The 15,000-nt window shown below is 43.7% G+C and overlaps 1 protein-coding gene across 1 annotated transcript in view; it reads left to right on the top strand.

Annotated features, from left to right (window-relative positions):
- Positions 1-3,571: 3,571 nt before the first annotated feature.
- The window catches only part of alpha-Man-Ib (alpha-Mannosidase class I b), a 48,149-nt gene continuing 36,720 nt past the window's right edge, over positions 3,572-15,000 (top strand). The window contains exon 1 of the mRNA XM_070141033.1: positions 3,572-3,797. Coding sequence (XP_069997134.1) covers positions 3,693-3,797 — 105 coding nt within the window. The 5' untranslated portion in view covers positions 3,572-3,692. The remainder of the gene's footprint in view (positions 3,798-15,000) is intronic.

Below are 15,000 nucleotides of genomic sequence, written 5' to 3'. Positions count from 1 at the left end.
ATATAATTGCACACAAAATGAAGGCTGGGCTGGTCGAGTGTCTATATAAATGTGTACCTTCCTTTGCCAGGAGAAAAATTAATGGTTTCTAAATCTGCTTTGAGCTCGTTCTTTCGGTCCGATTAAGGGTTGATCAATAGTACTCACTAGCAAAGCCATCTATATGCTCTTGTTTCTTACTCTTCTATGTCATCTGCAGGATGTTCTTAAGCAATTAACATGAATTGAAAACTACGTGGAATTAATTCATGGAATTATTCACTCTACCGTGCATAAATTATCTGAACATAAGAACTGGTTATATGTAGAAAGTTATGAATGAAAATGAATATCTTCATAATACAAGAGATGTATTTGACCGGTTTCAAATATATCTTCGTCAGAAATCATGTATTTCTGACGAAGATTTATTGGAAACCGATCAAATACGTCTTTTGTATTGTGCAGATATCCATTTTTATTCATACCTTTCTACATGTCAACATGAATACGGTTCATCTGGTTATATTTCTTCATGGTAGGCTACATAGGCTACGAAAAGGAGTCTTCCATGCACGCGTTTCTTGGAAATGTTAGGGAAGCACAAACTTTTAAGTGTTCCCAGATGAATATTTAGACTCCGCCTCGCTTACTTTACCTCGCATTCTTGACCAGCCTGAGTCTTGGGTTTCAAGAGAAGAGAATATCTTTCATTAACTCTGTTGATATAAAATACACTCGCACAGAAACTCGAAAGACGAAAAAGCCTGAGGAAAGGAACTCCAGACATTGCAAGGAAGGTTATGTCACACCACAGCTGTCTTAGGTCTTAGACATGAGCGTTACACAACGGAATATAAGGCAACAGGAACTCTTGCAGAGGATTCAGAACCGCTCTTCGGTGAATTAGCACGTACTAGGCCAAAGGCTGCGAACACCTTAAGGGGAAAAAAAACTTGTCTGAACAGGAGTTTCTACTGTAATGCTGCAGAGCCACGCATTTCCTTAGGTACTGATAGACTATCATTGAAAGTGTTGTAATTAACCCTTCCACAATTGTATGAAAAGGTATGAATACGCACGAAAGCAAGTTTTCTTGTTTTGTCTCCTAAACATTTTTGTGATGTCACTTTTTCTACTGTTTCAGAAACAGACTTTTTAGTGTGCAGTTGAAGCTCAGTGTCCCACTTTTTTAATCGTCTGCTTTTGTTATTTTCTTTTCTATTTCCCATGCTTATTAATTGTGTCCGGGATTCTACTGCATAATGGATTCCCTTTAGAAGGAACATGAGAAATACAGTTTTTCTCAGATGTCTGTTATGGAGCGTCAACACGACGAACCTCATGTTTTTCTTTCGGATTCTTTTGGTCCGAATGTTCAACTCAAACTGGGGAACATTGTCCATGGTCTGAAATCGGTTGAGCTAAGCCTCCCCTTTCCAGTGTAATTTAAGACACTTCCAGTTGTGATTCGCTGGACCAGCCGTATTAATGATGACATTCACCTTTTCTACATTCGCTGGACCGTAAGAAGGCCTTTAGGAAATAAGGCATCGGTACATTCCGTCTATGGTTTAAGCTAAAATTGAAAGCGGATTTTGCCACTGCACTTGCTATCAAATTCTTTCTCCCATACAAGTCGTCTCTCTTCGAGGCTTGAAATGGCTGACCTCCAATCGTATCACAAGGAAAAACAAGACTCACATGCACAGCTGAGGAGACGATGAAAACTGATAATGATAATGACACAAGTAATGTCAAAGACACAATATGGCAAAATCGTGTTTGTATATCGACAGTTACCACAATGATGCTTCGGGTCTATTAGTGAATTTGACAGGAATTGGAAGTGAGGGTGCAAGCTCTGAAAATCCTGTTATTTTGTCTTAGATAAAAATTGTTGGATATTACACTTTACTGTATATAAACTCTTTTTGTTTCGTTTTGTTTTTAGTTTTCAACCATTGAATAAAATCTTGAAGGTATAAAGTAGGATACCTATCACACTCATTCTATCATAATTCATGAAGGTATTAACCTGTAAGTCCTGAGGAACAGACGGTTTGATAAAACTTTGCGAGATCAGACCCAATGAATATTCTTAATACGGAGATGCAAATACCCCAAAATAAATGTACATATATTTATCTATCTGATAGATATACATTTATCTATCCGCCCGGTTGATATAAATACCTAGACTGACAAATATGCATTTATTTCTTTATTCATACATGGTAAATATACGAATATTCATCGGGTCGGGCCCCGCACAATTTTAACAAACCGACCGCTTGTCATTCGACTTCAGTCTGCACACCAAAGACTACATACGCACATAGCCTTTGCTGCACACGGTCATGCCAAGACTGGACATCTCCAGTAATGATGACTCTTAATCGGGCTACATTTATAGCTATTTATAAGACATGGTTGCCAATGTCGTCTCTGATACGGTAGTCCAAGAAGTGAAGAACAGAAATCCTATAGAGAATTCAAACAGTGATGCATCAGTTGAAGTTTATTATTAACTTCATATATTTTGGTCCAGTAATTATGTCTAATAGATCAGGTGTGGCGACACATTAGCGCTGTTCTGACGTTCACTACAATTCTAATATATTTTTGTTAGACATTTTGAATATACAACACTGTACAGCACGGTACTATTTTACAAATATTCTTAGCTATACTGATACGCGCTGCTTATCTTATGTTGATCTTATGAATAAGATCAACAGTGATAATAAGAATAATAACAAAGATCATGATAATACTCATCGGATTAAGGATAACAACAAATGCAATATTAACAATGCTGATAACATTAATAATGATAACTATAATCCACTATTAACCTCAACATATTCCATTACCCTCATTATCATCACATTCACCTTTATTTATTAAATCATCACATTTATGATGATGATGATGATGATGACGATGATGATGACGACGACGACGATGGTGGATATCACCGCCAACACCACCCTCACTGCTACAGTTTTTGTTACCATACATAAGCATTATCGTCGCAAGAACTGCTTACAATAGTAGCTATGGGCGTGTGCGCTTTGCACGAATACATTGTACAGCCTCGTTCACACACCACAGAGTCAGGTAAACCGCTATCAATTTATCATTTTCTGCAGCGTGTTTACAGTGCGCGATATAAATATAGAAACAGTAATATCAGGGAGAAAAATTAACCTTGGCGCAAATTTATGCATAAACCAAATGTACCGAATCAAATGCGTAAAATATGCGATCTACTGTAAAAAAAAGATAATAATAAACGTAAGGGAAATTCAACAATGGTGTGCAAATGTCTTCACATCTCGCGGATAAACTAAGGGGAAATGTGTCGGATGCGATGTTCACAACAACTTGACAGATGGAGAAATACAAGCGAGAAACATAAGTAATAAAATGGCAAACTAGCTGTTAAGAAGTTTCCCCGTAAAGCCTAACTATCCGTTATGTGGCATCACCGACCCTAAAAGAGCGATACCACAAGGGATCCGGACCCGGTTGATCCTCATTTCACAAGTCTTTCGTCCCGAGTCGATCGTAAACAAAACCTTACTTCGTCTATAGCGAGGCTGAGAGTGTTGTCGTCCGCAGATGCTCGTGTGAGGGAGTCGTGCCCTTCGCTCTGCGGTTTAACGGAAGAGAAATCACTCTGAGAACGCCTGGACTGTGATGATTTAATGATGTTTTCAGGAGGAGTAATAGAAGAACGGAGGGACTACGTGACCTTGTCCCTGCCTGCCCTGCAACAGACGACGGCCCGACCTTCTCGTTCATGGCGCCGAGTAAGTAGCAGTTTTGAGTGCCACAGAATCCAGCAGATGGAAAGGTTTTGATTTTTGTGTCTTTAGTTATGAGGGTGTTATTGTTTCCCAATTTAAGCGAAATAGCAGAAGGAAAAAACTTATATTGCAGATCCTAACGGTGTGTGCATTGGTATTGTATTCGTTGTTAGGCCTAGGAAGAACTGGATTGTAGTTTAAATTTCGTTTACTGAATTAGTATTTTTTGGGCTTTTATATTTTCTTACATAGTTTTAGTGTACACTACCGCAGAAATTACATATTTTCACTTGTCTGTCTTAGTGAAGGAATTGTTTTTGATCTTAAAAGTCTTCAAAGTAATCTTGTTACATATGCCATAGCTATGGTTTTTGTGTTGTTTATGATAACATGCCTTTCATTTGCAAGATTTAGAATTGGTCATGTTGTGTGATGTGATTAAAATGAACCCGTTGTTCATTTCCTGTCATACCTTCAGGGTTTTGGCTTAGGAGGGGTGACAGATCATATAAAATATGTTTCATTTATGTGATGGAGAATAACACTGTTGACTGAGATATTTGTACAGTTTTCTCACCTGCATAGCATATACTGATTTTAGTTGCCTTTATGCCTTAAGGTCCAATAGTAATAAGGTCAACAAAATTTTTCCTCATATATTCTGCTTGGACAAAGCTTGAGCTGGTCCTTATTTGATGATAAACTTATGAGGTAGAGCATCATGGGTATATATCATTAATTTTTTTATATCTCTCACTAGAATGTATACAATAATCAGGCACATATCTTTACCAAATGAGGGGATTGCCATTGATAGTTTGATAGCAAGAAGCCTATGATTGGCCCATCAGTTTAGAGATAGTTTTCAGGAGTTATTGCCAATATCCACAATAAATATCCAGTAATAATTTTTTTAGTAAATTGCTCTTTCTCAAACGTACATGTTTAAACCACCCAAGATGGGATCTCCCGATGCCATACCAAATCAGGTGTTGGTGGTATGTGGAGTCAGTTGCTAGAAAAAAAATTTGGTTGATCTTTTCAGTATGGGTGCATTAATGCTAGGGCAAAGTGAAAATGATAATCTTATAGAGCAGTGTTGTCCAAACATTTTTGCCTAATGTACCCTTTATTAGCTTCTTGCACTGTTATGTACCCCCCACCCCCACCCCCGTATGCCATAGGTAAACAAACTTTTATTAAGGATAATGCAAATAATATACTAATTATGAAAAGACTGCATTGCAGGAGTGTTGGTCAATAAATTTGAATTTGATACAAAATTTAAAAAGATTTTTTAATAACAAAATGCTTGAATATATGTGTTCCTTGTTTATTCACGTACCCTTATGATCCATGTTGTGTACCCCCAGGGGTAGGCAGACCCCAGTTTGGACAACACTGTTATAGAGGATTAAAAGTTGCAGTAGTCAGTACAGGAAATTATCTACAAACACGAATGGTAATGCTACAAATAAAGTCCTATTTGTGCTCTTGAGTTTCAGCTCTATCTTGCTGTGCATACCGAGGTGAAAACATTGTTTGTTGATAGGGGGGGGGTTGAGGAGGCAGAGTCTCTATCATTCCTTCCTTCGGGTAGTTTCTGAAGGGCACACCATATCTTGAGATTGTTAAGTAAATTTTGTGATGTGCAGATAGGGACTTTGTCTTTGGCAATTGCATCCGTGTGTAAGGAATTACCAAAAAATTGAAAACTTTGAAACATAGATTAACCCTATTCTCTATTTTCTTCTCTGTAACATAAATGATTGTTTGGGTATTGGAGCTAAAAAGAGTCTAGGCTTACTTTGGAGAGCCTGTGTCTTCCTAGTGACACCAGTTAGGACCAAATATGTGAACAGCTTTTTAGCACACACAACTTAGAGTAGGCGTAGCCCTACATGGCATACTGGGACTTATGCTCATATTCAGACACTTGTGACACCTTAGATGGGGAGCCAGACTGCCATCTTGCACCAGTCAGCCGATCACCTTAAGGTGTTTTGCACTGTAGCCAACGGTGATTGGCTGATGGGAACAAGATGCAGGTCCGGCTCTTCGTCTAAGGTGACCCAAGTGTTTCTGAATTTGAGCTGTCATCTTGGAGTGACTGAAGATCTAGGCATTATGTTATAGGATGTCACTTTCAGAGTGGCTTTTTCTTTTCCAAAGGAACAGTATTTATTCAAAACAGTTACATTAAAATGAAATAAAAAGAAGCATATAAAGGAGTTGTAATTGTCATATCTTTGTTGCTGGACAGTTGCACATGCTTTGAAGGTGGAAAGGTGGACCTTTTGGTTCATGCCTGGTTTATTTTCTGGCACTACTACTCATAGTATGCCTCTGGATATTTTTGCACTATATTCTGCATATATGAAGTCCAAAATTCATGATATATATATATATATATATATATATATATATATATATATATATATATATATATATATATATATATATATATATATATATATATATAAAACAGATAAAACAGGCAAAAGCTAACCTATCTTGGCATGTCTATGTTTTTACCAGATGAAAAGCTCTTGGTATCCTTACAATATTGTAGGTGCACAGTGGCAGACCATGATAGTAGACACTGGATTGCAAATGAAAATTGCTTTAAATTGTGCTAGTGTGATAGATACTGAACTTAGTTACAATATCTGCATTTTATCAAGAAGTACTTGAAAGTTTCTGTGAATTATAATGGAAGGCCTATGATCTGAAGTCCAGTCTAATTACGGGATGTTTTTGAGTGATTATTTTGGCCTCTACACAAACTTGCACTACATATGTTATGGTGAATTACAGTTTGAATTGGTTTCTTATTCGACAGTAGGTTGTGAGGAAAGTGTACAAGTTCCATCTATGCATAATGCAGTATAAGTGGTGGTTTGCTGGCCTTTGCCTTTGCTGACAGGTATGGAAATTGTAGTAAGAAGCATATTTGACCAGTGATTCTCTTAATTTTTCTGTAGTCTGTATCAAGAACTCTAGACCTTGATTTAGGTGAAAGCATTATTCATTTACAAATTGATATTATGAGAATTTTATGACAGAACTTGCTTCTGTGACAGAGAAAGGCATATATTTCCTGTTTTTAGCACAATACATGTGCAGCAGACTTGTAAATAAAATGTTTGAGAAGATACAATTAAAATTTGAGTATTTTTGAAAATTATATTGATTTCCATACATTTATTTTCTTTTCCTTTTTGGGAGAGGCTGTTTTCTTTTGATTTTTTTCTGATATGAGAAGTTAGTGATATTTGATGTTCTTCATTGACCAAGACTTTTCCTTAATCCAATGCTGCCAGGAAAACGTAATGTTCACTGTTGTTTTGATAGATGGCTCCACAGCGGCTCAGCCACCAAGGAGTCAATTAGTAGACTGACCCTTTCCTTGAGTTTTCAATAAAAATTTTATCTTTAAAATGCAAATCAATATCAGTCGTGTAATTATTGTTATAGACATTATAATTATTATAATGTTATTAACATGACTAATAGGAATTAAACTTTCAAAAATCTGAAAATCAGGGAAAAGAGTAAACCTTACCTTTGTTAGGTGTTCTTTGGATATTCTAGTGCAGTATTTTGACTGTATAATTTCTTAGCAGTTAAGAAATTGTTTGTAGGTCTATTATATGTAGCCTAGGCATCTTTAGTCTTCAGTACCTTTGGTTATTTTTATTTATATCCTTTTATGTTTAGGCCATGTAGGTATTATGATTTGTATAGTTTGTGTACTGGTATTCTTAACTCTACTCCCAACAGTTGGCTGCCTGTTGGAAAGCGTTCCTTGCTATGCATATTAGTCTGTTGGTTGTTATTTCTGTAGTGGGATGTCAAAGCAGAAGATGTGATGGTTATCTTATATTCAAAATATTGTAATGCTTTAAGGTTAAAGATTAAAGGAAAGGAAATTGACTTTTCAGAGACAGCAGCTTTTCATCAAAGATGCTAAATATCCCTGTGGTTGGTAGTGTGTGAAAACCTAGTAATTTTTTCATTTTATATTATATTGGCTATTAAAAGTGTAATGACAGGATGATTGACTTAACAACCTGTTGCATATTTATGCTCTAGAAACTCTTGTAATTAGATCATCTCCATTATTGGTTTCAGAGACAGTTTTATTTTTACTGATAGGTCATGACTTGTAGTACATGACATCCCACATGACATTTTACAAAGTTTGTAATGCAATTTTAAGTATTGATAAAAAACTACACTCAAAGTTTTTGCTGCATATTGTACTGCTTTAGGAGAAAGTGCTATTTGGATAACCTAATGGATTTATCTTCACCAACTCGCAATATTAGAGCATCTTTACAATTTTCCCTTGATGAATTGTATTGATGTCTGTCAGTCCCGATCCTGACAGGTTATATGTACATCTTTGGTTAATCAGTAGGTGATAATGGCTGATACTTTTTGTAAGTTAGAACTCCCCTCACAATTTATTGTCACTAATCAAATGACATTGGCAGAAGAACGTGTACTTGCTTGTTTGTTTCTCAAACCAGTCACACAGTAGAACTGAGTTGTTTACTCTGTGATACTAAAAAAGATGAATTGTTGGATTGAAGGAAAATAGGAAGAACATTGTTACAGATATTTATGGAATCAGTAGTTTTTGAAACCATACAAGCCTATATGGTTTCTCAGCATATTATATAGGCTTCACGTAAGGCATGAAGCAAATAGACTATGAGAAAAAAAACGTATTTGTGACTATCCATTTGTCCAAATATTTGTTTTATTTTTAATAACAGGTGAATGGTTTATATTACTCATGTTTATATTTGAACATATTTTGTTGAACATACATTTATTATCACTACTTGTGTTTAAAACTTTATTCCTAACTGAAAACACATTAAGGTACCTTTTAATTAAAGATAAATGTATATAAAACGTCAGTCGTAAATTGCACTGATATTAGTGTTTCAAGGGACAGTGCGAGGGATTTGGTATTAACTTTTCGGTTTTATGTATAGAAGAAAATAAGAAATAAAGAAAAATTATATTGAAATGCGCGCGCGCAGACGCAGACGCTTACGCAGACGCAGACGCAGACTCAGACGCTGACGCTTACGCACACGCACGTGCACGTCCACACACACGCGCGCATATACTTATACATACGTATATATATAAACACACACACACACACACACACACACACACACACACACACACACACACACACACACACACACACACACACACACACACACACACACACACACACACACACACACACACGCTCAAACATGCACGTACCCCCCCCCACACACACACACGCACACGCCCCCCCCCCCCACACACGCACCCCCCCTGTCACACACGCACCCCCCCCCCACACACACATGTGCATAACTCCCCCCACCCACCTATGTTTCAGAGGTGGAGACTGAGGCAGTAAGATGCCTTTTTTCTTCATTTCGGAGGTCTTTTCCTAGTAATTTGTAGGCGACTGGGTCTTGTTATGTCGATTAATGCTATAAGCACCCCATCGGCAGTAAATACGACACCCGTACTCTCGTGTCGTCGGCAATAAATGAAATGTGTGTAAATCGCCGTCGTACTTGAAGATTTTCGGGAAAGTAAAAGTAAGGTAGGGGTGGCTCGTGGTCGCCGGCAAAGCCTCAGACTCTTAGCATTAGGAAAACATTTCGTGGCCAGGAGCGAGGCGATGGTTGTGTGCAGAAATATGTCATTATTTTCGTAAAATATCCAGTGTCGTCTTATTCATGGCATTAACAAGACTGGATGATTCGTGGCGTAAGTGTCAGAGGATGTAGAAAAAAAAATCGGTTGCTCACGTGTCGTGTCACCACCCTTCGCCGGCGATCTATGTCGCCAGAGCAACTGCAGGAGTTGGGGTTAGGAATTCGACGTTGTACTTGTAATCGAGAAGTGTACGCGGGTCCCGATCCGCCCAGGCGCGCACACACGCACGCACACGCGCACGCATACGCGCACATACACGCACACGCGCACACACACACGCACACGCGCACACACACACGCACACGCACGCGCACGCGCACGCGCACGCGCACGCACACACACACACACACACACACACACACACACACACACACACACACACACACACACACACACACACACACACACACACACACACACACACACACACACACACACACACACACACACACACACACACACACACACACACACACACACACACACACACACACACACACACACACACACACACACAGAGGTCAAGGGAAGGAGAGGTACACACGCACGCACGCACGCACGCACGTCGACAGTTCCACGCGATCCAGCGAGAGAAGGTATACTGTATGAATAAATGAAGAGATTCACCAGACGTCGATGGGTCCTGTATTGTTTCTTTTAATATGGACGTGACTTGTGCATCGGGAAGGCGAGAAATTGCTCGATGCGTGTATGTGTGTATTTAAACTTTGAGACATGCCCGGCCGCTCCCGCACATCCCTGGAAAAGGTTTTTCAGTCGCTTAAGAAGCGTCCTCATGGAACGCTGCCTGCGCCGGCCTTCGGTGCGCGCCCTCCTTCTCCATGACAACTGTGATTGCCATGTGCGTCATGATGATCTGCCCGGCGGGGACGTGCCACCCTGGGAGTCCGCCCGGCCATCCCAGGTGACTGGCTGTGACTGGCGCTCGACCCAGTGGGAGGCGGGGCGTGGGAGTCAGTAATGCAGGCAGGCATGGGCGCTGGGGAATTTAAGTTAGGGCTATCTCGATTCGCCCGCGTGTGTGTGTGATTGTGTGTGATTGTGTGTGTGTGTATGTGTGTGTGTATGTGTATGTGTATGTGTATGTGTATGTGTATGTGTATGTGTGTGTGTGTGTGTGTGTGTGTGTGTGTGTGTGTGTGTGTGTGTGTGTGTGTGTGTGTGTGTGTGTGTGTGTGTGTGTGTGTGTGTGTGAATATGTGTGTGTGTGAATATGTGTGTGTGTGTGTGTGTGTGCGTGCGTGTGCGTGTGCGTGTGCGTGTGTGTGTGCGTGTGTGTGTGTGTGCGTGTGCGTGTGTGTATGTATGTATGTATGTATGTATGTATGTGCGTGCGTGCGCTTGTGTGCGTTTTTGTATATTTGTGTGTGTGCAAGTAATTCGCTTGTGCTACGTGCCATCCCTGCATAAATCATGGCCACCGGATCAGAAAAAAGCCTGGACACGCCGTTGCTACCTGTCGTTGCACTCTGCAATGCATGGCACTCGGCTCGGGCTAAGGGCGGCGCGTGATTTATCCCGTTTCGGACATTTTCCTCGTGTAGGCCGATAAATAATCCAGAGGGCCTAAGTTTGTCAGTGATCTACAGCGCATGCTCGGCTTTTTCGTGATTGAGAACTGCGACGTCATAGAAAACGGCGAAGCAATGACGGTTAAAAGTCAAGGACAGTAAACTCCGCTGACCTAGGCGGGGCACCGGGTTGGGAAAACGTACTGAGGGGAACGGAAATTTTAAAGTTGCTTGGTGCGTTTTATTTCAGTTCTGAGTAACGTTGGGCGGTAAGGAAGGAAAGGGAGAGAGAGAGAGGGAGAGAGAGGGACGGAGGGAGGGAGGGAGAGAGAGGGACGGAGAGAGGGAGAGAGAGGGACGGAGGGAGGGAGAAAGAGGAGGAGGGACGGAGAGAGCGCGAGAGGGACGGAGAGAGCGCGAGAGGGACGGAGAGAGCGCGAGAGGGACGGAGAGAGCGCGAGAGGGACGGAGAGAGCGCGAGAGGGACGGAGAGAGCGCGAGAGGGACGGAGAGAGCACGAGAGGGACGGAGAGAGCGCGAGAGGGACGGAGAGAGCGCGAGAGGGACGGAGAGAGCGCGAGAGGGACGGAGAGAGCGCGAGAGGGACGGAGAGAGAGAGAGGAGGGAGGGAGGGAGGGGGATAGAAGCACATCTATATTGGCATTTATGAATTATTTTTCTACTTCCTGGCTCTTTTTTTCCACTGTCTTTTCTTTCTCATTTCTCTCTCTTTACCTTCCTACTCCCTTTCACTTCCCCCGTCCTTCCTCCATCCCTCCTTCTTTTCCTCCCTCCCTCTCTTCCTCTTTCCCTCTCCCCCTCTCCCCCCCTTTCCCAACTCCCTTTCCTTCCCCCTTCCCCTTCTCTTTCTCCTCTCCAATCCTCTTATTCCATCTATTATTCTCTCTTCTTTCCTCTCCTCCCCATCCCTCTTACCTTCTCTCGTCTGTACGCTCTGGTCTCTCTGCTCTACTTGCCCCTTTCCCTCTTCCTCTCCCTTTGCCTCTCTTTCTCCTTCCCCCTTTCTCTTGTCCTCTCCCTCACCCTCTTCCTTTTTGCTCTTTATCTACCTTCTTCTGTCTGTCTCTCTTTCTTTCCCTCCCTCCCTTTTATCCCTTTTATCGCCCTCTTTACAGTTTAATTCTTCATCCAAGCCGTCTACATAGTCTCCCACTCTTTTTTCCTCTCACTCTCAAGAAAAAAAACAAACACGCATGTACACACGTATGCACACGCACGCACATACACACGCACGCACATGCACACTCACACGTATACGCACACGCACACGCACACGCACACGTAAGCATACAGATACACATACAATACACCTACACATATATATACACATACGGAGTGTATACCGCATATATCGCTCTCGTGTTTGAGAATACCTTAAGCAGTGACACGGTATGAGAACGAGAATATCTCAACCGAACGAAAGAATTGAGAAAATGGCTCTGTGGATGCTGGGTTTTTCTTCCATCTCCGGGTAGTGGCGAGTGTTGAAAAAGTTGGAGCGAGACGGATGGCAGACACGAGACGAAAGGACCGAGAAGCGTAATTTGTATGTATGTGGGAGGGTTAGGGTTAATGATGACACCGGGGTAGTCCTCGCGGCGGGGGACGGGGCAGAGACCCTGTTATGGCGAGGGCCGGGGGGCGAGGCCCAAGGGCGGGCGGCTGGAACGCACGACGGCGGTGGCGGAGGCGGCGGTGTCGGGGGCGCGCTGGGTCCGTGTTTCGTGGGGGCGTTGTGTGGTGGGCGGTGTAGGGCTCGCTCGGGTATGGCTTACGAGGAGGGGATGTGCTACGTCGTCCAGTTTACAGAGTAGGGTTTTTGTTATTAGTGTATGGCTTTGTTAACTAGGAGTTTGGCATCTCGGTCACTTTACTAGCTAGGGCTTTTGCTAGGAAGGTGTCCACTCTACTAGGTGGGATATTGATAGATCGTGTATACTCTACTAGCTATGGTTTTGCAATTCCATGCACACTTTACTAGTTGTGGTTTTATGACTAGCTCGTGTACTAGGATTTTAGCAGCTCGAGGACGGGACTCCTGGTGGGGGCGACCCTTGAAACCAGTCCGCGGCGCCGCCCGAAGAATCCCGTCCCTCCCCCGCAGAGACGGACCGGATTCGCCTCGGAGGACAGAGCGCTCGCCTCCGCCGCTGAGGGCCCAGAGACGCCCACCTGACGGCCTCCGCTGCTGCTGGCGCTCGGGGGATCGGGCGTGCGATTCCTCTCTTGGAGGAACATGTGGTTTAAGAGGATGAAATGCTCTCTTCTGGGTTTGGGGTGAAGGGCAAGCGTGATTTGGGCTTCATTATGTAGAGTTTGTCGTTATTTTGCTGTGTTGTGTTCTGATTTTTTTTAGAGTTCGTTGTTATTTTGCTATGCTATGTGTTCTGAAGTTCTTTTTAGAGTTCGTTGTTATGTTGCCATGTTATGTGTTCTGATTTTTTTAGAGTTCGTTATTATTTTTTTGTGTGTGTGCGTTCTGAAGTCTGGCGTTTCCAGACAAAGGGTCTTCCGAATCGAGGCTGTTGTTTTCTGCCACGTTATTCGGAAACATCGGCGCTTGCAACAATCGGCAGTACCCTCTGGATGATCCGACGGGGGTTGGTGTAAAACGGGGCACCCTTCTCCTTATCACATGGCGGGGGTATTAGTGGTGGCATCTTTTAAGACACACGCACCGTTCGTCAGCCGGACTCTCCTGAATCATTTCGTTTTGCTGTCCCTCTAACCGCTATCCACTCTCCACAGTCCACTACACTCTACACCCTACACCCTCTACCCTCTACCCTCTACCCTCTACCCTCTACCCTCTACCCTCTACCCTCTACCCTCTACCCTCTACCCTCTACCCTACACCCTCTGCCTTCTACCGTCTTCCTTCTATCCTCTTACCCTCAACACCCTACCCCAACCCTCTACCCCCTAAACCCTATCCCCTACTCCAACCCTCTACCCACTGCCCACTGCCCACTACCCACTGCCCGCCACCCACCACCCACCACCTGCTACCCATCTCCCACAACCACTATCCACTATTTACCCCTGCTACCTACCACCCACCCACTTCTATCCACCATCCACATCACACCACCCGCTACCCACCACCCACCGCCTACTACCCACCACCCACCCCCTAATGCCCATCACCCACCCCCTACCCCCTACCCCCTACTACCCACCACCCACCCCCTACTACCCACAGCCCGCTACCCACTACCCACCATCCACCACCCACCCGCTACCCACCACCCACCCCCTACTGCCCACCATCCATCCCCTACTGCCCATCACCCACCCCCTACTGCCCACCACCCACCCCCTACTACCCACAGCCCGCTACCCACCATCCACCACCCACCCGCTACCCACCACCCACCCCCTACTGCCCACCACTCACCCCCCTACTGCCCACCACCCACCCCCACCCCTCTGCTGCCCACCCCCCACCCCCACCCCTCTGCTGTCCACCCCCACCCCCCTACTGCCCACCACCCACCCCCCTACTGCCCACCACCCACCCCCCTACTGCCACCCACCCACCCCCTTACTGCCCACCACCCACCCCCTGCTACCCATCACCCACCCCTTGCTACCTTCCATCCACCACCCACTTCACACCACCCGCTATCCACCACCTACCCGCTACCCACCACCCACCCACCTACTACCCACTACACACCACCCACCACCCGCTACCCACCACCCGCAACCCACCACCCGCTACCCACCACCTGCTACCCACCCCCACCCCCACTCCCTACTACTCACCACCCGCCACCCGCCACCCACCACCCGCCACCCACCACCTGCTATCTACCACCTACCTCCCCCCCAACCCGGCGATACCCGGGGCAGACACCTGAGGCAACCGCTTAATTAGACCACCGCTGCGCTTGAATAAGATAACC

This window comes from Penaeus vannamei, chromosome 3 (assembly GCF_042767895.1).
Source record: "Penaeus vannamei isolate JL-2024 chromosome 3, ASM4276789v1, whole genome shotgun sequence".
Lineage (NCBI taxonomy): Eukaryota > Metazoa > Arthropoda > Malacostraca > Decapoda > Penaeidae > Penaeus > Penaeus vannamei.
This window is presented reverse-complemented; position numbering and strand designations above follow the sequence as displayed.